We start from the raw sequence: 24,742 nt of genomic DNA, 5'->3' as shown, positions 1-24,742 counted from the left end.
TCTTATCCCCTTTGTCGAGAGGCCATGAGAGTGTGGGAATGGGCGATTTCCACCAACCGCTTTCTCATAGTGACGCACATTCCGGGATGGTCCAACATTTTAGCAGACAAGTTGAGTCGCACCATCCTCTCGCTGTACGAGTGATCTCTGAACCCAAAGGTAGCGAAGCAGGTATTCTCCACTTGGGGTCAACCTTGTTGTGATCTTTTTGCCTCTCCTTCAAATGCAAAATGCAACGACTACTTCGCTCTAATTCCCCCACCTGGGGAATCTCCATGAGACGCTCTGGTGCATGCTTGGCTCCCCGGTCTCCTTTATGCTTATCCTCCTCTTCCACTGATGTTGAAGTTTCTACAGAAAGCCAGTCAGTTGCAGAACAAGATAATCCTCATTGCCCCATTCTGGCCTCATCAGGCTTGGTTCCCATATCTTTTGTCTCACCTAGTGAATCCTCCCTGGATTCTGGATCCCATTCCGGATCTAATAACCTATCCATTGGATCTTCTGATCCCGAATCTGGACAGCCTCAAGCTCACGGCTTGGTTGATCCAGTTCCAAGGTTAGCTAGGACTCCCGGTATCTCTTCCCAGGTCAAAGCTATTCTGGTGCCGGCACATAAGTCATCCACCAGAAAGGTCTATGATAGCAGCTCCGTTGCCTGCGGTGTTAGATTTCCTATCAGGACTCTTCAATCAGGGCGCCAGCTCCTCTACAGTCAAGGTTCAGTTGGCGGCTATCTCTCACTATCACGTAGGAAGCGACCTTGGACCGTTGATGATCTCCAAGTTATGCAAGGCCTTTCTGAAGGGTACCTTCTTACTCAGACCCCCGGTGAAGGAATCAGTCCCTCCTTGGGACTTAACTTTGGTATTGCAGGCACTTACAGCCCCTCCCTTTGAACCTGCAGCTTCAGTAGATCTAAAATTTTTATCATGGAAAACTGCCTTTCTTGTAGCTATTCCCTCAGCTCAAAGGGTTTCCGAAATTCAAGCCCTTTGTGCAAAACCACCTTATTTGTCCTTCCACAAAGACAGAATCTACCTCAGGACCAGTCCCTCCTTTCTTCCAAAAATTGCATCCGAATCGAATATTAATCAATCCATTAACCTACCAGTTTTTTTTTCCAAACTACCAAAATAAAGGGGAACATAAGTTACATCTGTTGGATCTGCACAGACAACTGCGCTTTTATTTACACAGAACAGCTGGTCATAGGCAATCAGATCAGCTGTTCATTTCCTTTGCCAAATTTAACTTAGGAAAGGCTGTTTCCAAAGTCACACTGTCCAGATGGATTTCTCAGTGTATTCTGTTAGCATATGAAAGTACTGGTCGGCCCGCACTTCTTGGAGTTCATGCCCACTCTACCCGGTCTGTCTCTACCTCGGCGGCCTTTCGTTCTAGACTCTCGTTGGATGATATCTGCTCAGCAGCAACATGAGCTTCGTCTCATACCTTTATTAATCACTACAAGCTGGATATTGTCTCCAGAGGGAGAGCATCCTTTGGCTCTGCAGTGCTCCGGAACATCCTTCCTTGAGGACCACCCAAGATTTAGGTAGCTGGGGACGCTGTCCCATAGGTTGATGCACAAATGAAGTTAACTACTTCAGATTAAGAAGTTATGTACTCACCATAACATTCCATTTGAGTAGGTAAACTTCATTTGTTGGCAACCGACCCCCCCCCTCTGTCCCCCTGACCTTCAGATGTTTGAGATGTTACCTTCCTTATGGCAAGGGTATGTAGCTAGTTTTGCGGGTGATTTTTTTGTATGCTTATCTAGCTGTGGGCCTACTCGATCTGAGGTCAGGTAGGGTTGGCAGGGGATTATGGGTAGGGGGAGGAGCTTGGAGCTCGGATCTGTGCTGTTGGAAACTGCCGGCTCGGATCCGATATGGATCCGAAGACCCATAGGTTGTTGACAAATGAAGTTTACCTACTCAGATGGAACGTTATGGTGAGTACATAACTTCTTATTTAGTGTCATTGCTTGGCGTTAATGGCATGCCTTCCCTAGTAGCTGTGTTTGTCTTCTTAAGTGATTGTTCAGTTATTTCTTAAAATAATTTTATGTGTTATTGATCTGCAAAGAAAACACAAAGGCACTGAAACACAAATGTGATACAATACCTTTTATTTGGCCCTAAAAAATGCAAAGACACTGGAACACAGACATGATACAATACCTTTTATTGGGCAAACACTTTTCACAATTGTGCCTTTTTAGAGGTGACCCACCTGCACTGTTTAAGTGGCTTGCTGACAGTCATACAGTAGGCAAACAGATGCTTGAACAAATCAAACCCTGTATCCACTGGTTACATAATGCAGCTCATTACAGTTTGGAACATTAATCCTCTGTGCTATCTACCATCATGGCTAGTACCATAATTCACTGCATGCTTTTGCAATTGCATAACTTCAAGAAGAAGGAAGAACATCCTGACAGTAACTTTTCGTATCCCAGTGCAAGAAAAGGAACATTATCCCCAAAGGCTTATTTATAAAGAATTCTTTGAGGAATACCTACATTTCTTTTTATACTGAGCAGCTCTACAGAAGGACCTGTGAGAAAGTGAGGAATACATGAGTCATGCAATTTACGCAGAGTATGATGTCTTTCTGTGACAATTCTGTAACATACTTTCCTCACTAGAAAGGATGTCTTTTGAGCCAGGGTCTGTTTTTCTGCAAGAAATAAACATGAACTACAATAGATTATTAAGAATTGTTGTGTGCAAAAAGAAGAAGAAACTACACAACCTTCAACATGCCAGATTCTCAAACAACCAGGAGGTGGCTAACAGCACTATAGGACAAGATCCAATAACAGTTGGGCTGATTTCTGTTAGCATTTTTTACCCCAAACTGACACCCAGTGAACTATCAGTCCTTTTTAAGGGGTATTATATTTTGCCACACTAAACAAAAATAATAATAAATGGCAGAAACATGACTGTAATACCAAAATAAGTGCAACATTCTGGTTTAGTTAAAAAACCTTAGCACTTTTGTCTTAATTTGTTTCACTGGACACACATCGTCAGACGTCTGATATATTGGTTATCTATAAGAAGATCTCAGGAGCAGAGCTCATCTGTTAGTATTTTGTCACATTAAAGCAGTTGACTGAGGACAGTTTTGTGGAGAAATTGATGAATATTTTTGCATACTGAGGTTTAGGGAATTCTTCCTTTATGCAGAAAGTGGGGAGAACAAAGATAAAATTAATGCAGAAACCGGTACTAACAATCTTCCGCTTTCCTCCTCCAAGTGGAGTGGCCCAGCAGAAGGTATTGCATCACATCTGTGTTCCATTGTCTTTCTGTCTTCCATTAGTGAACCAATATGACATTTTTTCATATTATTTTTTAATGCAGAATGGCACAAAATACACTGAACCAACCGATATTGCCAACATCCTGGCAGACAGATTCAGTGCAAACGTCAACCCCCTCCCACCCCCAAAAGGGTCCATAACCATACCAGAAGAATGTAGAGCCCCTGAAATCACAGACATTCAGGTTAAAACAGCCCTCTCCAAAGCCAAAAACACAGCATCAATGGGACCGGACAGTGTCCCAGGCTGCATCCTACACAAGCTCAAAGACGAACTAACCCCTCACCAAAACACACTGTTCAAACTCAGCCTCTCCACAGGCTACGTACCCATAGAGTGGTGCACAGCAACGGTTATTCCACTCCACAAAGGTGGAGCCACAACAGACCCCGGGAACTATCGCTCTATAAGCCTGACTAGCTTGGTCTGCAAGGGTATGGAGCGCATCATCATGGACCTCATTAACAGAGACATTGAGAACCTCCAAACACTGGACCCTACCCAGTTCGGCTTTGTTAAGGGCAGATCATGCCTCCTAAACCTGTTGGACTTCTTTGAGACAGTTACCAAGGCTATAGACAAGGGAAAGGTGGTACACATAGCATAACTAGACCTCGCAAAGGCCTTCGACACCATTCCCCATTCTGGTATTATAGACAAGCTCACCAGCCTAAACATAAACCCCCTATGTCACAAGATGGGTTGCCAATTGGCTCACAGACAGAACCCACATAGTGAGAGTTGCGGGAGCTAAGTCGGACTCTAAACCAGTTACAAGTGACGTTCCCCAGGGCTCAGTTCTAGGACCCCTCCTGTTCGGCATATACTTCTCAGAGGTACAGGCAAGCACAGGAGGAGTATGGCTGACCAAGTTCACAGACGACTGCAAACTAGGGGCTATAATTGATTCTCCGGCTGACACAGACATCCTCCAAAAGAGTCTCACTGAGACGGATACCTGGTGTCAAAATCATGGCCTCAAGCTAAATGCCAAAAAGTGCATAGTTATCCCCTTTGGAAAAAACAAAGTACACACAAACTACCACATAGGTGGAAGCCCCCTAAATACAGAAAACGTAATAAGGTATCTGGGGACCCAAGTAGATAGTAATCTCTCCTTTGATAATCACATTGTCAAAGTGGTTAGAAAATCCTTCTATGTGGCCCACCTAATCACAAAAGGGTTTGCATCCAGATCAAAAGAGGTCATTGTGTCCCTCTACTCATCATTCATCAGACCCATCATAAAGTAGAACGCCCCATTTGGGATGTACCTTACAAGACACATGCATCAGCTGTAAAGACCACAAAAGTACCTCACCAAGAGGATCACTGGCCTCAAACAGATGCCCTATGCAGCTCGACTGAAGAAACTCCAGCTGTACTCGGTTGCATACCGCCTACTCAAAGGTGATCTCTGCCTGACATACAAGGCCATGTCCAACCCAGAATTAATGGACATGCTGCACCTAAAGAAAACCTTATCCCCTCAAGCCACATGCTCTAGCAAGCTAAACCTCACCACAACAATAAATAAGACATGCTGGAGGGATAGATTCCTGTCCCAGAGACTTCCCATGCTTTGGAACAAGATTCCAATCTACGTTAGACAGAGCTCCTCACTAACACTCTTCAAGAGAAACCTTGACGAGTGGATGGGAAACAGAAAGTTTACCCCGGGGATCACTTCAGTGGCTGTGCTGGATAGAGGCACAGGGAACTAATCTAAGGGGGCGGCGAAAGCCAACACATTCTGGCTAGGCTTATAAATGCCTTTGGGCAGATAGCCTAGTACCTACCTATGAACCTATGCTATGAAAAGAGTAATTTTACTCACTTGAGATCTGAATTTAGTTCTAGAAACCTGCATTGTTAAGGTGTTATACTATATTTAATAATAGATTCAATGGCTCATGCATGGCCATCATAGAGTTTGTATCCCGGTTGTAAAGGCTTGACCCTGAGGGCAACAGCCATTCTCTTTAAAGTTATGAACTGGATCAGCACATCACAGTTGTCATGCTCATTTATTCCATTACTGATTGCATAATTCTGAATATCTAATTTTACAGGAAAGGTTGATAAACATCAGTATTAAGAAAGCTGTCATGTTTTAAGTTGTCTTAAAGTAGCTGTTGTCACCCACCATTGTTGTAATGTCTTCTATGCCAATACTTTTAAAAGTAAATATGCCACCTCTGAGTAGCTTGTAATAAACTGAGTATAACTGTAAAGTTAGTAATCTTTTAAGAATAGATGTGAAGTTGTTCTGTCTCGATGTTCATTCTTACTGATGGGTTCGGAGCCAATCCTCTGCTCCGACTCGGCCAACTGCAAAACTCGAGTCTTCAATCAGCTCGAGACCAACTCCCTATCCCATAATGCACCCTGATCTTCCCTCAGATCTCGTTTTCCACTGCAACTTGATTGGACGTTCACCAGATCTGGCCAGGGAATAACTTTATTTTTCTGATAAATAAGTGTTTAAAATAGCTTAGCCTGTTAGTTAATGATTTAGATAGTTTAGAGAATATATAATATAGTTAGATATTAGTGGCCATGATTTTTAGGCCTTTATTCTCTCTATCTCTAGAATTATATTGAGTGTGTGTATCTATTAAATTAGAGCCCTTCTTTTTCACAGATCACATAGTTTAACTTAGTGTAAACTTGTACTAATATTAATAATTAGATATTAGTGGCCGTGTTTTTAGGCCTTTTTTTATCCCTATCTGTAGCATTGTATTGTGTGTGTTATCTGCAAAATTAGAGCCCCCCCCCCCCCACACACACACACACACACACAGGGCAGATAGTTAACTTAGCTTAAAATTTATATTAATAGCTAAATTTTCTCAGAGCCTTTTTTTTTTTTACAAGGCTTTAATAGTTGGTTCAGTGTGGACATTAGTGTTAGAGCCCTCTTATCTACAGGGCAGTATTTGCTGTGAAATATTACTGTTGGTATTTTCTTCTGTGCTTCTGAATATTTGTCTCTGATACTATGTCTCATCAGGAGAAGGAAAAAGCCAAGTCTGGCTTCAAAAAATGCCCAAGATGTGGGCAAAAGATGTCCATCACCGATGGACATACTGAATGCGTCTACAGTTTGGGTGTGGTACACCTGCAGGAAAGCTGTGTTATATGCCACTCCTTTAGCTCCAGAGTGTTGCATGAAAGGAAAAGAAAACTCATGGATAAGGTTTTGTTAAAACCCTTTTTCCAAGAGTCGCTGGATAAGTCTGACAAGCATTACAAAAAGCCTAAGGAACCAACAAAGAGTCCATCAACTTCAAAATCAGCCTCTAGTAAAGATTTGACATTGGTTCCAACCGTCGTTATGGTTAGGAGCCAGTCCCTGACCTTGGAGCCGGTATCTCCTACATTAAAATCTCCCATTTTACAATCGGTAGCTTCGTCACATTCTTCACGGGTCTCAAGTAGACTGTCTGATTTGGATGTGGCCACGTGGTGAAGAAGCTTCTACAGATATCAGCGCTGGCAAAAATTTTATCGGCACCCACCCCGGGGGGCTTCAGAGCCAACTTTAGTTCCCCCAACATCTTCTGTTCCTCCTCCGATTTGCATGGAAGTTTCAGAGCCGGAGAGCGCGGAACTGATGATTGTGGAACCCTAGGGATGACACCCACTTTAGGCTTTTCGGCCCCAACTGCCCTGATGTCTTCGATGCTGACCAAAGGATCTCGGAGCCGACACTCAACGGTTGGGTCCGGGGAGGATAGTAGGACCGACTTGACCTCTCGAGGCTTCGGCTCCAGTGAGTTCGGACCTGACCTCTGTACCAGTGCAGACAGCTTCCATCGAATCTTCAGATCTGAGGGATTCTTCTCTTCAGGACCAAGGGGCCTTCAAGGCTATGAAGAGGGCCTTGTCCACCCCGATGACCACTCCATCAGTTCCTGCAGCTCCCTCCGTGAAAGCACCGGTGTCTGCCTCTTCATCACATGCTTCATTAAAGCGTAGAGATCCTGAGCCTCAGGAAGCCCCATTAGGTGAGCCATGTTCTTCTGAGACCTCTCCAGAAGCTCCCACTGAAGAGGTGCCTAGGAAGAGACTTTGCAAGAGGAAGAATCTGGACTCCCCACAGTCACTTTGGATACTGACTTGGATGAGTCAGAAGGGTCCCCATGGTCCCCCTCAGAAGATACCTCCTTTGCAGATATCTTAGAAATTCTTAAACAGAGGGGTGGCTGGAACTCCCTTAACCCTACTGATGATGAGTCAGTCCTCCTGAAGGCTTTTGGGTCTCAACCCTCCACCTCTTGGGTACCTCCACCCTTTGATGAGTTGCTAGAATTACTCACTCGAAGGGCTTGGGAGTCCCCAGACACCACAGAGCCTGTACCCAGGAGGCCTAATAAATTTATAACTTGCCCTCAGTATAGAGCTCATCTTACTAAAGGAGTGCCTGTTGATGTTATGGTGGTGGCGGCAGCCACCAAGAAGGAATTATCAGAGATATCTTCATCCTCCTAATAGAGAATCCAGGATCATGGACATATATGGGAAGCATATGTTTAGTTCAGCGGCCTTTGTCCTTCGATCGCTGAACTACCTCACACATTTCACTAGATTACAAAGGGATCTCCTGAAGGAGCTGGGAGACACTCTGCAGGGTTCAGTAGCTGTGGAGGTTTCAGACAAGGTAACTTCCCAGCTCTCCACTCTTAATTTGATTGTGAACTCGTCCATGCATCCATTATTATATACAGCTGAAGGTACGAGCAGACCAGTGGGTACAGGAATCACTCTCAGGGGACATTCCTGGCTGCGCTTATGTTTCTTTGCAGAACCCTTTAAGTCTTCCTTCATTAATACCCCTTTGATGGTTCATCCCTTTTCGAACCAAAGGTAAAGGAAACACTTCTCAGGAGTGAAAAAGACGGAGTATGTTTTTCTACCCCAAATAGACCTTACCCCAAAATGGGGGGGGGGATGGAAAGATATGGTTCCGTAAATCTCAAGGATCTTTCCAGAACTCTCATAGTGAAACCCCCTCTAGAGGTAGAGGAGGAGGTAATAATGGAAGATGTTGCCCACGCGCCAGAGGGTATCTGCAGAACCAGGGTGACGGAGATCAGTTCTTTGGCAAGCCCTATCAGTTCTCCTGAAAGTAGGCCCGACTGTTCATCTCTGGAGGCAGTCAGGGGACACCTTTATTTGTACCTAGACACCTGGCTAAAAATAAAAGACAGCTGGGTACAAAGCATAATATCCAGAGACTACTCAATTCCTTTTGCCACTCCACCCCCTCTAGTAAAAAAAAACAAAAAAAACCCAATCCCAGACGTTCCACCCAGTCACAGGGACCAAGCAGCCTTAGACATCTAAAGGTTGCTGGAGAAAAGAATCATCTATCCAGTCCCAGCAGACCAGAGAGGATCCGGAACTTACTCAAGGTTCTTTTTAGTTCCAAAGAAAACAGGGGATTGGAGATCTATTCTGGACCTCAGCAGACTAAACAAGTCAGTAAAAAAGACAAAGTTCTGGATGATCACGCTACAGTCAGTACTCCCTTTTCTGGGGAAAGACAATTGGATGTGCTCTATAGATCTTCAGAGATGCGTACTACCACATAAAGATGGACAGACCATACAAGGATCATCTACTCTTCCAGCTGGAAGCCAGCCATTATCATTTTCGGGCTCTGCCCTTTGGTCTCACTACAGCCCCCAGAGTATTTGCCAGATGTATGGCAGTAGTCACCGCTCACTTGAGATGTTTGGGATTCCAGGTGTTTCCATATCTAGACAACTGGCTCCTCACTGTCACCACTAAGTATCAACTCATTCAGGCAAGGGACACAACCTTAAATCTCTGCAACCAATTGGGGATTGCCATCAACTCAGAAAAATCTGCATTATCGCCATCGCAACAAACCGTTTTTATAGGAGCAGAACTAAACACAGTTTCAATGACGTCAAGTCTGCCTCCAGAAAGAGTTTGTCTCTTGCTTCCAAGGACAAAAGCCCCAGTCTCAATGGTACTCAAATTGCTATTCCCCTTACTCTGATCTACATGCGAATTCTACAATGGCTCCTATTCTCGCAATGGTCCTTTCAGAAACTCCCAGTGTCACACCAAATCATCATAATGAATACATGCAAGAAGGACCTTTAATGGTGGCTGACATCTCAACGGGTAACTCCGGGCTGTCCATTCGTTCTAACAGTCCCATAGCCATGGTGGCCATGGACACTTCCTTGATAGGGAGGGGGCATTATCAGGGAAGAACAGCCCAAGGCATGTGGAGGAAACATGAGGCTCATCTGCATATAAATGTTCTGGATATCAGAGTGGTACTTCTAGCACTGCAGTCCTTTCAAGACTCTCTACCTCCGGGAACAATTGTAATTCAGACAGACAACATTTCACTGGTCTGGAACATAAACAAGGAGGAACCAAATCTTATCCCTGTGTCGAGAGGCCCTGAGAGTATGGCAGTGGGCAAATTCCACCCAGCACTTTATGATAGCAATACACATCCCAGGGAGATCCAGTGTGATAGCAGACAAAGCTAAGCACGGCAAATCTTTTGTCTCATGAGTGGTCCCTAAAGAAACAAGTAGTGGAACTGATATTCCCCAGGTGGGGCTAGCCTTGCTGCAATCTCTTTGCAACCCAAACAAGCAGGAAATGCAGCAGCTACTTTGCCCTGATCCCCCTGCCAGGGGATGCCCCAAGGGATGCACTGGTGCACAATTGACCCCTGGGTCTCCTTTATGCCTTTCCCCCCTTCCCTCTGATACCCAAAGTATTATAGAAAGCAAATTCTCTGGGAAGGACCATAATCTTAATAGCCCCTTATTGGCCTTGGCAAATTTGGTTTCCCTTCCTCCAGCCTCATCTCTTGGAAGAACCCTGGATTGTGGACCCTGGACCCAGTTCCGGATCGGGTGACCCATTCATTGGAGGCTCTTCATCCTTCTCTTCATTCCCTCAAACTGACAGCTTGGCTGCTCCAATTCCAGCAATAGCCAGGATTTACAACCTCTCAGTAGAGGCCCAACATATTATAACATCCTCTCATAAATCATCCACCAGAAAGTTATATCTTAGCAAATGGAAGAGATTTTCTCTATGGGCATCTCAGAATGATGTTGATCCCTACCTAGCTCCGATCCCATCTATACTGGAATTTCTGACTAAACTTTTCAGTGAAGGAGCTGCTGCAGCTACCATCAGAGTTCAATTAGCAGCAATCTCAAACTTTCATCTTGGCTTCCGAGATTCTAATGTCATGTCACGTCGACTCTCTAAAGCCTTTCCTAAAGGTACCATTCATTTGAGACCACCAACTAGAGCTCTAGCCATGCCATGGAATCTAAATTTTGTTCTCTCCAGAATTATATTACCTCTTTTTGAACCAGCCTCATCCTGCCATTTGAAATTCCTTTCATGGAAGACTATATTTTTGATAGCTATTACTTCTGCTCGGAGGATTTCTGAGTTGCAGGCCTTGACCATCAAACTTCCTTATCTGATTTTCTATGACAGAATTTCACTCAGAACTAATCCATCCTTTTTACCAAAAGTTTGTTCAGAGACCAATCTTAACCAGTCCATTGAGTTGCCCGTTTTCTTTCCTAAATACACAAATAGGATGGAACACATGCTGCACAAATTTGATGTTCATAGGCAAGTCCGATTTTATCTAGATAGAACAAAACAATTCAGATCAACAGATCAGCTCATTGTTTCTTTTTCGGAGTCAAAAAAGGGTGCCCCAGTGACAAAAGTAATCTTGTCAGGATGGCTATCAGATTGCATTTCCTTCATCTATAGTTCAGAGAATGCTCCCTTACAGTAGAAAATAAAGGCCAACTCTGCTAGATCTGTTTCAACCTCAACCTTTTCTGCAAGGTTACCATTAGATTCTATTTGTGCAGTAGCTACCTGGTCAAGATCCCATACCTTTCAGTCATTACAAAGTAGACAAGGCCTCCAGGGACAGGACCTCCTTTGGTTCCACAGTTCTGAAGAAAATTATTCCGTGAGCCACCCGAGAAAGATGGTGCTTGGGATGCTACCCATCAGTAAGAATGAACGGTGAGATAGAACAACTTCACATAAAGAAGTTATGTACTCACCATAACATTCCATGTGAGTTGTTCACCCCCGTCACCTTTGTTATATGGTGCATTGTCTCTTATCCAGCTCTCAGAGTGGCATATTAATGGTAATAGGCAGTCAGCTGGCAGCAAACAAGATCTGAGGGAAGATTAGGGTGCATCATGGGATAGGGAGTTGGCCTCGAGCTGGTTGAAGACCTCGAGCTTTTGCAGTTGGCCGAGTCGGCTCCGAACCCATCAGTAAGAATGAAGGCGAGATGAACAACTCACATGGAACGTTATGGTGAGTAAATAACTTCTTTTTCTCATATTTCATACAGTGGATGCAGTTTGTAAAAGGTGTGTTAATCATTTTAATTTTTTTAAATTGTTATAAAAACAGTTGCAAAAGCATTCATTGATTACATTATATTATAGGCCATAGAATGTATAAAGGGGTACAAATATAACAAGTTATCTTGAAGTTATACTGCTAAAAATCATTTTTATTTTGAGTAACAGCTTCTCATGATATTGTTAATATTTTGATAAAAAATGACCAGCTTATCAATTAATGAATTTAGGTCTCTACAGACATTAACTATTTCAAGCATGATGCAATTAATGGGTAAGTGAGGTTCTTTTCATGAAGGCATATTTGTGGAAGTCTGTAATAATTTTAGGAGTTAAAGTTCAGCCCATTTAAAAGTGATCAAGCATAAAGCTAATTTGGCCAATTTTGTAAATTCTATTGTTAAACACTTATTGAAACCACAGCAATCCCTTTATAGTCATTTGCAGATTTTGCACACCAAACAGAAATGCTTCCTTGAACAACAGACATGAAAATATTAAGCAGTATAGACCCCATCATTGTTCACTAGAATATAACAGTTAATTTTTGATTTGGAAAAAAAGATTCTTCAGTTATAAACATGAAAGATCTATTAGTTGACCAGGTTATAGTCTACACTTAAGCATATGGGATGATGTCAAAGAAGTTAAAACAGTGTAAAATGCACCTTGATGGGGATACCTTAAAGACTTTTATTAAGACCAAATAAATTACATCTACTGGCAGCTGGCATGCACAGTACAGTAATATTTAAATAAAATATAATCAGTTTGAAAGACAGGCTGTGAAACTGGCAGACACATAGTCATAGAGGCATTTAAAAGAAGCTCATCAGAGGAAAGAAATAAGATATGTTCATATTTCTTCCTTAGCACTGATATAAGGGTTATGGGTAAGTAGTTGGAAATCAAATTCCTGTTCTGCTTTTATTGATAGGCCTAACCATTGCCACCTCCCATAATGCCGTGATCCTATTCCTGAAAAAGATATGAAATATGAAACAGTTTAGTAGTATTTTGATTAAGATTTGTGGTATAAAATCAGGTCCTGAACTACAATTTGCCTTAATGGCAAGCAGCGCCTCCAAAATATGTTATCTGTTTAGTAAAAGTACAACTTTATAACCAAGAGACTGTCATGAAAGAGAAATCATAGCAACTCTGAGAAAAGAAAAATTGCTGATGTTTGCTCATAAAAAGGAGGTTGACAGTGTTGCTACATTATTCATTCCGTGATTAATATTTAAGTAGATAATACTATTACTAGAAATATAAATAGTTTTATAGTGATGTATATATACACGCACATACACACACACACACACATATATATATATATATATATATATATATATATATATATATATATATATATATATATACACACACACACACACACACACACACACACACACACACACACACACACACACACATAAAACTGGTATGAAGTTATTCTGAATTTTGACAAGCAGTCAAACAATTTTACTTGGCTTTGGTCTTGTCTCATTTTGCTCACTTGGAAATAAGACTGCCATTTTCCAGTGATTCTTATGATGTTTTCCAGTTCCACCAATTCAAGGGATGTCTCATGTTGTACTTTTTATTTGTATTACTGACATATGTTTTTCATTGACTGATTTTTGTATAGGATTTCCCAACAATGATTTTTAAGATTGTCAAGCATTTCAAGTTTGATTTTTTTATAAGATTTCCCAACAGTGATTTATAAGATTGTTAAGCATTTCAAGTTTATGATTCCAATTGTTCAAGTTTTTTATAATTAGATCAAACTTTTTAGTAGAGCCTTGAACATTAATTTCTATAATGTTGCCATTTTGACCTGTGATATTATTTTAATCAGCATTCCCATTCATTGGTCTTAATTTACAGCCAGTGCTGTTTGTTTATGTGTATTTTTAATTCTGTCTTTATTGTAACACTGCTTAGTTTAATTGGCACTCTGAAAAACACTTAATTTAGGAAGTGTTCCCTTATTCAGCTATTTAAATATAATCACTTTCAGGTGATGGCACATAATTGTTGTATAGCACCTTGTCTACTGAATGGAACACAATCATGTACTCACTCACTGATTCATTCTTCGATTGCTCACTTTATCTGTTACAGAAGTGTAGGGAGCTGGAGCCTATTCCATCAGTGGGTGTAAGAAAGAGAAACGAGCCTTGTATAGGATGCACATCTATCACAGGCCACTCACAGACATATTGTCACTTAAACAAGTGTGCATAACTATTGGCAATTTCAAAAGTTGCCAGTTCATGTGCATCATGTCTTTAGAATGTGTGATGAAAGTACAGTGCCCTGTGAAAACTCAAGCAAACACAGTAACATCATGCAAATTTCTTACAGAAAACACCCAAGCTGAGAGACAAACTGGAAAACCAAGAGGTGTGAGGCAGCAACACTAACTGGTGCACCATTTTGGTGCCCCTGCCTTACAATATATTTTGAAATGTAATTTGTCTGTTTACACGTTTTGTGATGCTAAAACTGCACTGCGTTATTGTGTAACAAACTAACAGCAGAGAATAGTATTTACCATCAGGAAGAAGCAGTATATAACATCCATTCACATGTAGTTGTTTTAAACTTTTAGGTAAGGTTTTTGTTTGGTTCTAATAATACTGTTATATAATTGGTTGTAATACTCCTTTATTGTTTACAAACGTTGTAATGCCTGAATTATGATTCTGGCAATGGACTACAAGAGAAAATATACATAGCAAATTGTGCTAGATTTTATATAAGTTGCTTCTGAAGTCCTGCATTCTTATCCTTAGGCATAACACCTGTTGGTTGCAATGAGATTGGACAACTTGTTAATGTGACAGCAGAAGAGATAGACAGATACAGTGGGTCTGCAAAGGTGGCTTTCCTTAATGCTGCTAACAGCAGCATACACAGTCACAAGAGAAGAAGAAGGAACCTAGAGAAGAATGCACTGGTAGCCTTTCCGAATGACCGAGCAGCCAGTATCAAACCCACTGAAAGGCATAAGAATTACATGTAAGCAATATAAAATTCATTGCTATAGCAGAGCACATACAGCAATAATGAAATCCGTTTTGTATTGTTATGGTTTGTAGTTCCATTTCTAAGTACACGTTCATATTTTACAAGAATTTGTTGTTTAGAATATCCTTAAGCAAAAACAAGCCTTTTGTCTATTACCTTTCATTAAGCCTTTCTTGTTTTAAGATATTCTTAAGCAAGAACAAGCCTTTTGTCTATTACCGTTCATTAAGCCTTTCTTGTTTTAACTGTCTACTGATTTAGATTAAGGTGATGAATAGTTAATGATGTAGTCATGGACATGATAGTGTCATTCTCCTTTTGCCAACTGTGTGACTCTAAGGAAGTCATTTAACTACACAGTGCTCCCAAGTCAGACTTGAAAAGAGGTACTTTTGCTTAACAGGTTTACCTGGTTAACAAATTAAATAACTTAAAATAAGGGTTTTCAAAAGGGGTCTCTGGTAGTTCCTTTCCCTAATTTTCCTGACCACCTTCAAATAAAACTTGCTGTCCTTACCCTCTTGGTACAAACTATCTTATTTTTCATTTTCATTCACAGGACAATGTAAGCTTTCAGACAGTTTAACTCTGAGTTGACATTGCTGAAACTTCTATGAAGAGAATAGCCATAATAAAAAAGAGGTATCCTGCACCAAAATAAAGTAAAAATAAATATATATATATATATATATATATATATATATATATATATAAAATGGGCAAACCAGAATCATTGCTTATTCTTACAGACAAGTATCTACTCAAACCAAGACAGTTGTGGCTGATTTAGGGATATGAATGACCAAGACAGAAAGGATATCTTCTTATACAACTCTGTTCCAGTACTAAAGAAAGAAAAGTTGTGACCTAGGTTTTTCTTTCTGCAAGACAGGATGGTGGAACTGGAGGCATGTGGTCAGCACAGAAACCTAATAATGTGTGGGTTGCCTCAAATTACATATTTATCTTACTTCCTCTCAGCTATTTTTGATATCTTTTTTTGCATGTTAAAATATCTAGTGGCTAAAAATAAAATCAAAATCATTTGTGTACAAAACACTCAGGAAATTCTATCATCAATATGTTTCAAGGCATGTATATATCAGACTCCTCTATTTTCAAAATGAAATGAAGACCTAGCAGAAACTTCTTCCTCTTTACATTCAGGATTTTAGTTAATTGTGATATATCCACTTCCAAAAAAAACTATCATGTGACATTAGTATTCTCTTAAACATTTGTAGCTGTACAATCCCTTCACCAGAGAAAGCATCAGAGTTTTTCTGTTTTCTGTTTTGAGAAAACATAAAATAATTGTTTTATACTTAATGGTTATTCTAAGAGCAGTAGAATACATATACACATCTATAATATTACGCTTGGTTCATTCTCTTATTTTGAATAGGAAATCTGTTTAATAATGAGGTCTGCACTATATTACTAGTCTAAATGGTACTTTTTTTCTGTTTTCTCATAATAGCAATACCTAACTAATGTTTACAAAATATATGATGTTATGTTGTCCTATCGCAACTTCATTCTTACTGGAAGGGTTTGAACGAATACACTAGCTCAAAGTCTCTAACTTGACTCGTGGCAGAGCAGGTATCCTATCATGCAGTGGTGCAATTCCTCAGATCTCATTTGACGCTTTACAAGTTTGGATGTTCTCCTCTTGGCCATGGCTAAGTATTTTTTGTGTTTTTGCTATTTTTCTATATTTGGAACTTAGAATTACTTACTTAGTTTTGTGAGTTCTGTGCTTTTTCGTAGCTTAGGTAGCTATTTTATCGCTGTTGTGTGCTTCTTCTTGGCCGTGGTCTTTTTCAACAGGCCTATATTGTGTATCCCGTTCCCTTTTGCTGTAGTGATATGCTTAAATTATTACTGAGATTGTGTGTGTATTACTTTAATAGTTAGTTAATTAGCTCGTTTAAGTTAGAGAGCTAACTGCCCATTTGAGTTAGAGGGCTAGCAGTAGTGTTTTTCTGTGTCCTTTTCTGGTAGCTTACTAGGTCCATTTCAATTAGAGACCCTAGTGCTCTCTTTAGAGAGCAAAGCTATTCCCCTTCCCCTTTAGCTTCACTAGATGTGCTGTGTGTGTTTATTATAGTGTGTTAATAATTTTTCTAGACATGTTTTTTCTGTGTGGACTTTACTCAGTTTCTATAGTTGTTTTAGGATTTCTTCATCCCTAACATGTCTAAGGAAAATAGGGAGAAAGAACATAAGCCTTTGGGCATTAAGAAGTGCCAAAAGTGCTCCCAAAAAAAATGTCCATTACTGATGGACATAGCATTTGTGTTTACTGTTTAGGAGCAATCCATCTTCAGGAAACTTGCACATTCTGCCACTCTTTTAGCGCCCCGTGTTTTGCAGGAGAGGAAAAAATAAACTGATTGTCAAAGGACTCTTGAAACCGATCTTTGAGGAAGCAATGCAGAGTGCTTCTTCGTCCAGTAAGTGCTCTTCTTCTAAAATGGACAAACCAACTAAAAGGCCGTCTCGTGTCTCTTCGGCTCAGTCTGAGCCTCCTGAAAAATTGACAAAAATTTCTCAGGCACCTCCTCGGCTCCACAGCCTTCGGAACTGACAGAGATTATTATCGATAAGCCTAGTTCTTCAGCTCCAAGATCTCCAGAACTGAAAGAAACTGTGACTTGGAGTCGGTCCATTGAACTTCCACCAGTCTCCCCTACTTTGAGATCTACCATTCTGGAGAGATCTCGTTCACCATCCCTATCCTCCAGGTCTTCTAGGAGCCTGTCTGATGATGACATGGAGAGGGTGGTGCGCAGACTGTTGAAGTCCCCAGCGCTGGCAAAATTGTTCTCCGCTCCGACCCAACAGGTTTTGGAGCCATCTAAGTCTATTACATCCACTGTTGTTCCGCCTCCGAGCCAAGCTGGATCTTTGGAGCTGGAGTGCCAAGTACCACTTGCTGTAGACCCTTCAGTTCTGGGATCCCTTTGGGAGATTCCAGAACCGATCTTTGCTCCGACACTCTTGGTGCTGTCCGTGGTGTCAGGGAGCTGAAGTTCTCCAGTAGGCCCTGGGGGGGGAAGTCACTCAGACCCGAGCTTCTTTGGTTCAGAGTCTACCCCTCGGTGCTTTAGTTCGGTTGAGTTCAGCTCCTACATCAGCTTTGGAGCTGGTCTGCCTGGATCTGGGGGTTTCCTCTGTTTCCTCGGAACCAGGGGGTGTCCTCGGAGCCGGTGGGTTCTGCTTTTGAGCTGATGAGTGTGCTGTCCCCTCCTACAGCTCTACACAAGGATACTGGTATTCCTCCCTCCAAAGCACCTGCTACTGTCTCGAAACCACCCCATCCACCGGACAGCAGAGAGTCACAGCCTCAGGAACCCCCATTGGGTGAAACCGACTCTTCTGAGACCTCCCCAGAATACCCTTCTAAGGAGCCCCCTCAAAAGAAAACATGCAAGAAGAAGCATATAGACTACCCTAATGATTCTGTCACCTCAGACATTCACCTTGAAGAGTCAGAAGGGTCCCCACAATTGTCCTGTGAAGATATCTCCTTTGCAGATATCCTTGAGATCCTAATGCAGAGAGGCAACTGGAACACCATCACCCCTTCTGATGAGGTGTCGGTTTAGCCGAAGGCTTTTGGATCTCAACCTTCAGCCTTCTGGGTGTCTCTGCCTTTTGATGAGCTAATGGAGTTAGTCAGCCGAAAGGTGTGGGAGTCACCTGACACTATGAAACCAGTCCCTCGAAGGCCAAACAAGTTTTTGTTAGCCCCCACTGGAAAATAATTTCTTACTAAAGGTGCACCTGTAGATGCTATGGTGGTGGCAGCAGCCACCAAGAAGGAACTTACTGATACATCCTCATCTGTCCATCCTCCGAACAAAGATTATCAAACGATGGACAGATACAGGAAGCGTATCTTTTCATCAGCGACTTTTACACTCAGATTGCTGAACTACCTTACACACTTTACAAGGCTACAAAGAGATATCCTGAAGGAGTTAGGAGATACTCTACAAGGTTCTTTGGCTGCAGAGGTGCCAGAGAAGGTCACCTCCCAGCTGTCCACCTTAAATTCCATTGTTAACTCCTCCATGAGACTATCATATGCAACAGATGGAGCGAGTAGGGCAGTGGGTTCAGGAGTTTCCCTGAGGAGACACCCCTGGATACGCTTGTGTAATTTTGCAGAACCTTTCAAGTCTACTTTACCAACACCCCTTTTGATGGTTCCTTACTTTTTGGGCCTAAAGTTAAAGACACACTTGCCAGATGCAAGCAGGAAGGGAAAACTCTCTCTGCCATTGGAGTACGTTTTTCTGTACCTTCAAGACCTTACCCTAAAGGTCAGAAAAGTGGGAAAATGTGGTTCAAAAGGTCCCAGGGAGCTTTCCAAAATGCACAAGGTGAATCCTTCCCCTGGGCCAGAGGGGGAGGCAACAATTTTAGATGTTTTCCTAGAGGCAGAGGAGGTCTGCAAAACCAGGGTTACTGTGATTCCTTTCGCAGATGTCACTACCAGTGCTCCTGAAAGGAGGGACCTGTCTGCTCTACTCTGGAGGCAGTTGGGGGGCATTTATCTTTGTACCCAGAAGCCTGGCAAAATATCACAAAAGACAAGTGGGTACAAAGCATAATATCCAGAGGCTATTCCATTCCCTTTCGCCATCCTCTCCCACATATCAGAACAATCCCAGATGTTCAAGCAACTATTGAAATTCAAAAGTTGCTAGGCAAGAGTCATCCAAAAAGGCCACACAAGCCGAATAGGATTTGAAACTTACAAAAGATTATTTTTAGTGCCAAAAAGAACAAGGGGACTGGAGGCCGATATTGGATCTCAGCAAACTGAACGAATTTGTCAAAATGTGCAAGTTCCAAATGGTGACACTGCAGTCAATACTTTACTTTTTAGGGAAAGACAATTGGATGTGCTCAATAGACCTCCAAGATGCATACTACCACATAAAAATGGGCAGAGCATCAATAAGTCATTTATGCTTCTGGCTGGGAGCCAGTCATTATTAGTTCTGAGCTCTGCCCTTTAGTCTCACTACAGCCCCCAGAGTGTTCACCAAATGCATGGCAGTAGTAAAGGCTCACTTGAGACGTCTTGGATTCCAAGTGTTTCCGTATCTGGACAACTGGCTCCTAACTGCCACCACCAAGCATCTACTTCAACAAGCCAGGGATGCAACACTGGAAATGTGTGCTCAGCTAGGCATAACAGTCAATTTGCAAAAATCTGCCTTGTTGCCCTTTCAGAATATTATTTTCATAGGCGCATACCTAAACACCATTTCTATGATGGCACTTCTTCCACCGACAGAATTTCTGCCCTCAAACAGCAAATAGTCCATCTTCTTCCCAAGGACAAGGTAAAGGCAAAGGTAGTTATGAAACGTCTAAGAACCATGGCTTCAAACCATAACTGTAGATGCTAAGTTGTCCATCTCACCTTCGTTCTTGCTGTTTGGGTTCGGAGCCAATCCTCGGCTCTGACTTGGCCATCTTCTATAGCTCGAGAGCTGTTTACTGGCTCGAGACTACCCCTTATCCCAGAATGCCCAGTGTCAGCTACCCAGATCTCATTTGCCATTTCAGCTTTGAGGTTGCTTCATTACTGGCTCAGGCTTAGTATTGTTTTATATTACATATTTTTGCTGTTATTGTAAAATTTTAATTGTAAAAGTGTTATTAACCTTAGTCTCTTAGTACTTATACCCTTTATCGCCTTATATTGTGTGTGTGTGTGTGCTTTGTTGTCCGTCGCTCTTTTACCTTGAACTCGTTTTAACTTGGAGAGTTCTCCACCCCCTCTATTAGGTTAGTCATTTCAGTTGTAATAATTATTAGAACTTTTTTTTCTTCTTGTTATTGTGGTTCTTTAGTTTGTTGTTGTTAGGAAAATGTCTAAAGATACCAAGGTATCTGGCTTCAAAAAGTTTGACTCATGCTGTCAGAAAATGTCTCTGACAGATGGGCACACTAGTTGTGTATATTGTTTGGGCGCTGTTCACCTGCAGGACTCCTGTTCTATATGTCATGCTTTTAGTACAAGGGTCCTGCAGGAGCGCAAAAACAAATTAATCCTTCGGGGATTATTGAAGCCTCAGGATTCTCCAGCTAAAAGTACTCAGCCAGCAAAATCCCCTAAGTCTGTCAAGCCGACAGCTCCACCTTCGGAGCGACTCCTTTACTTGACCAACCAAGTATGTCGGTGCCAGCTGGCACCAACAAGGCAACTCCTCCATCAACTCCATCTGCTATTTTGGAGCCATCTCAGTGCCATAAGAGACTGAGGTCTCCGTCCTTGGAGCCCAGCCACTCGGCACCTCAGTCACCCTTGTTACAGAGTGAACATAGCCATCATTCTTCCCACTCCTCTCGATCCTCTAGATTATCGGATCATGATGTGGAGAGAGTACTAAATAGGTTGCTTAAGTCACAGGCCCTGGCAAAATTACTGTCCAGCCCACCTCAGCAGGTATCAGCTCCAACTGCCTCTATTTCCGTTCCTCCTCAGACTACATTTAGCTCAGAGCCAGAGACCATGGATCTGCAGGTAGTAGAACCATCGGCACCGATCATCATCTCTCCTTTGGTTCTGACATCGGCGCAGATTACCTTGATTGTGTACCTTCTATCGAGGGATCTAGGCGCCAGGTCTTTCTCATCGGCTCCGAGGGGGGGAGTGGCATCAGACCCTTGTCCGACCCCGTTCTCCCCCTCGGAGCTTTGGCGCAAGTGAGCTCGGCTCCAACATCGGCCTCGGAGCCATCGCCCTCAATGCGGAGAAGGACTCCTGTCTCTTCGGAGCCGGAGCTTTTTCTGCCTAGAGGTCGGGATGCCTTTGAGGTCATGCAGAGTGTGCTGTCCCCCGAAACAGCTCTACTGCCAGCTCCATCAGCTCCTCTCCCCGTGGTGTCTGTTCCAACCTCTACTCCTCCTCCAGACCCAAAGCGTAGGGAACCTATGCCCCAGGATACCCCATTGGGTGATCCCTCTTCTTCCTAAGACTCCCCTGATCACTCGGAAGAGCCTGTCTGGAAGAAGAAGTGCAAGAAGAAGCACATAGACTCCCCTGAGTCTGTCATCTCAGATACAGACTTGGATGAATCGGAAGGGTCCCCAAGGTCCCCCTCTGAAGATGTTTCCTTTTCGGACATCCTTGAAATGCTTAGACAGAGGGGGACCAGACTTCCCTAGCCCCTACCGAGGAAGAGTCTGTATACCTGGATGCATTCGGTTCCCAACCTTCCACCTCCTGGATATCTCCTCCTTTCGATCCACTCATGTCTGTAGTGGCTCGAAAGGCTTAGTCAGTTCCAGATTCTGTGGAGCCTACTCCAAGGAGACCAAACAAATTTATTACAGCCCCCCAGGACAAACAATTCCTCTCCAAAGGTGTGCTCATTGATGCCATGGTGGTAGCAGCAGCTACCAAGAAAGAGTTAGCAGAAACCTCTTCATCTGTTCATCCTCCAAGCAAAGAGTCTCGGACGATGGACAGATATGGAAAGCAAATGTTTGCTTCAGCGACCTTTTCAATGAGGTCCCTGAACTATCTATGCCATTTTACACGTTTTCAAAGGGATCTCCTGAAAGAGCTTGGAGATACCCTTCAAGATCCTCCAGCTGAGGGAGTACCTGCCAAATTAGCTTCTCAGTTTGCAACTCTTAATTCCATAGTCAACTTCTCCATGAGCCTGATTTCCTATGCAGCCGATGGAGCGAGCAGAGCCGCAGGGACAGGTGTGGCTCTCAGGAGACGTGCTTGGATGCAGCTGTGTCAGTTTGTGGAACCTTTTGAGCGTCCTTCACCAGTACTCCCTTTGATGACTCCTTTCTCTTTGGGCCTTAGGTGAAAGACACGTTGACCAGGTGTGAGCAGGAAGGGAAGACTCTCTCTGCCATGGGAGTCCATTGTTCCACCCCTTCCAGACCTTATCCCAAGGGTCAGAAGAGCGGAAAGATATGGTTCCGAAAATCCCAGGGACCCTTGCCTGACAGACGTGCTGATTTTTCCCCCAGGGGCAGAGGGGCAAACAACAATATCAGACGCCGCCCTCGTGGCAGAGGGGGACCGCAAAACTGGGGTGTCAGAGAAACCTTCTCTGCCAAGCCCTTCCAGCATCCCTGAAAGGTTGCCTGACTGCTCACCTCTGGAGGTAGTCGGGGGAAGACTTTCTCTGTACCCAAAAGCCTGGCAAAATATAACAAGAGACCGATGGGTACTATCCGTTATATCCGGAGGTTACAAAACTCCCTTCCATCAGTCCCCCATAGAATCAAAAAAGTCCATCCCAGATGTCCCATGTAATCGAAGGGATCAAGCAGTCACAGAAGTTTCAAGACTGCTAGAAAAAAGAGCCATTCAGGAAGTCCCCGCAGACCAACTAGGATCCGGAACTTACTCGAGATTCTTTTTAGTACCAAAAAAGGCAGGGGACTGGAGACCAATACTGGATCTCAGCAGATTGAACAAATCTGTACAAAAAGAAAAGTTCTGGATGGTGACACTGCAGTCCATTTTCCCTTTTCTGGGTCAGGACAATTGGATGTGCTCGATAGATCTTCAGGATGTATACTACCATATCAAGATGGACAGATGCTCCAGGAGATTTCTTCGCTTCCGGGTAGGGGCCAGTCATTACCAGTTCAGAGCTCTGCCCTTTGGTCTCACCTCAGCCCCCAGGGTGTTCGCCAAGTGTATGGCAGTAGTCATTGCTCACCTGAGGGGTCAAGGATTCCAGGTGTTTCCCTATCTAGACGACTGGCTCCTGACTGCTACCACCAGGCATCAACTCCTAGAGGCACGGGATTATACAATCACATCATGCAGTCAACTAGGCAATACAGTAAATTTTGAAAAATCTGCCTTGTTGCCCTGTCAGTCTGTCACATACATAGGAGCAGAATTAAACACAAAAGAAATGTTTGCAAGATTACCACAGGAAAGAGTTTCCACTATTTGTCAACAAGTGTTAATTCTAATGCAGAACAAAAGGATTCAAGTCAGATATGTCCTTCAAGCTCTAGGCTCCATGGCAGCTGCCATTCTTCTTGTCCCATTAGTGCGTTTCCACATGAGAGTCCTTCAGTGGCTTATTTTCACGCAGTGGTCTTTCCAGGAGCTACCCATGTCTCACGTGATCCTGATCACTCAAACCTACAAAAGGCACCTTTCTTGGTGGATGGTCTCCCCACTAGTGATTTAGGGCAGACCTTTCATACAACCCCCTCCGGTAGCCACAGTGACCATGGATGCCTTCCTGATAGGCTGGGGGGGGGGGGGATTATCTAGGCAGGACAGTCCAAGGCACTTGGCAACCTCACGAGTACCATCTGCATATCAATGTCGTAGAAATGAGAGCAGTGCTCCTAGCTTTGCAAGCCCTTCAAACTCTCTTCCTTCCGGGACCATTGCAATCCAAACAGACAACATGTCAGTGGTGTGGTTCATCAACAAACAGGGCGAGACCAGGTCTTACTCCTTGTGTCGAGAAGCACTCAGACTGTGGCAATGGGCGAATGTTAAGTTGTCTATCTCGCCTTCATTCTTGCTGGATGGGTTCGGAGCCGATCCTCGGCTCCAACTCGGCCAATACTAAAGCTTGAGAGCTAATTCCACTGGCTCAAGGCTCCCCTATATCCCACAATGCCAGGCGGTAACTACTCAGATCTCGTTTGCCGCTATAGCTGACGAGGTGCTTTTCTACCGGCTCAGGCAGGTTAGTCAAAGATTTAATTCTAAAATCTTCTATCTTAGACCCCTAGTACCCTTTTTTTCATTAAAACCTTTAGTTTTAAATACCCCTTTACCTGGTTTGACAACTTTGTTGCCCTTAATTCCTTCTTTTATTTACCACTTTAGTTTTAGGCCTTAGGCCCCTTCTAGTCCCCTTGTGTGACTGGTATTTTATTTTTAATTAAGGCGTGTGTG

At 42.9% G+C, this 24,742-nt stretch overlaps 1 protein-coding gene across 1 annotated transcript in view; it reads left to right on the top strand.

Moving 5' to 3' along the window:
- CFAP47 (cilia and flagella associated protein 47) overlaps positions 1–24,742 on the top strand; it is a 7,413,452-nt gene that overhangs the window by 1,007,050 nt on the left and 6,381,660 nt on the right. The window contains exon 9 of the mRNA XM_044071840.1: positions 14,574–14,799. Within this exon, the coding sequence (XP_043927775.1) occupies positions 14,574–14,799 (226 nt within the window). The remainder of the gene's footprint in view (positions 1–14,573; positions 14,800–24,742) is intronic.

Source organism: Protopterus annectens, chromosome 5.part0 (genome assembly GCF_019279795.1).
Source record: "Protopterus annectens isolate FY-2018-M chromosome 5.part0, PAN1.0, whole genome shotgun sequence".
Classification (NCBI taxonomy): domain Eukaryota; kingdom Metazoa; phylum Chordata; order Ceratodontiformes; family Protopteridae; genus Protopterus; species Protopterus annectens.
Note: the sequence above shows the minus strand (reverse complement) of the source record. Positions and strands in the feature narration are given on the sequence as shown.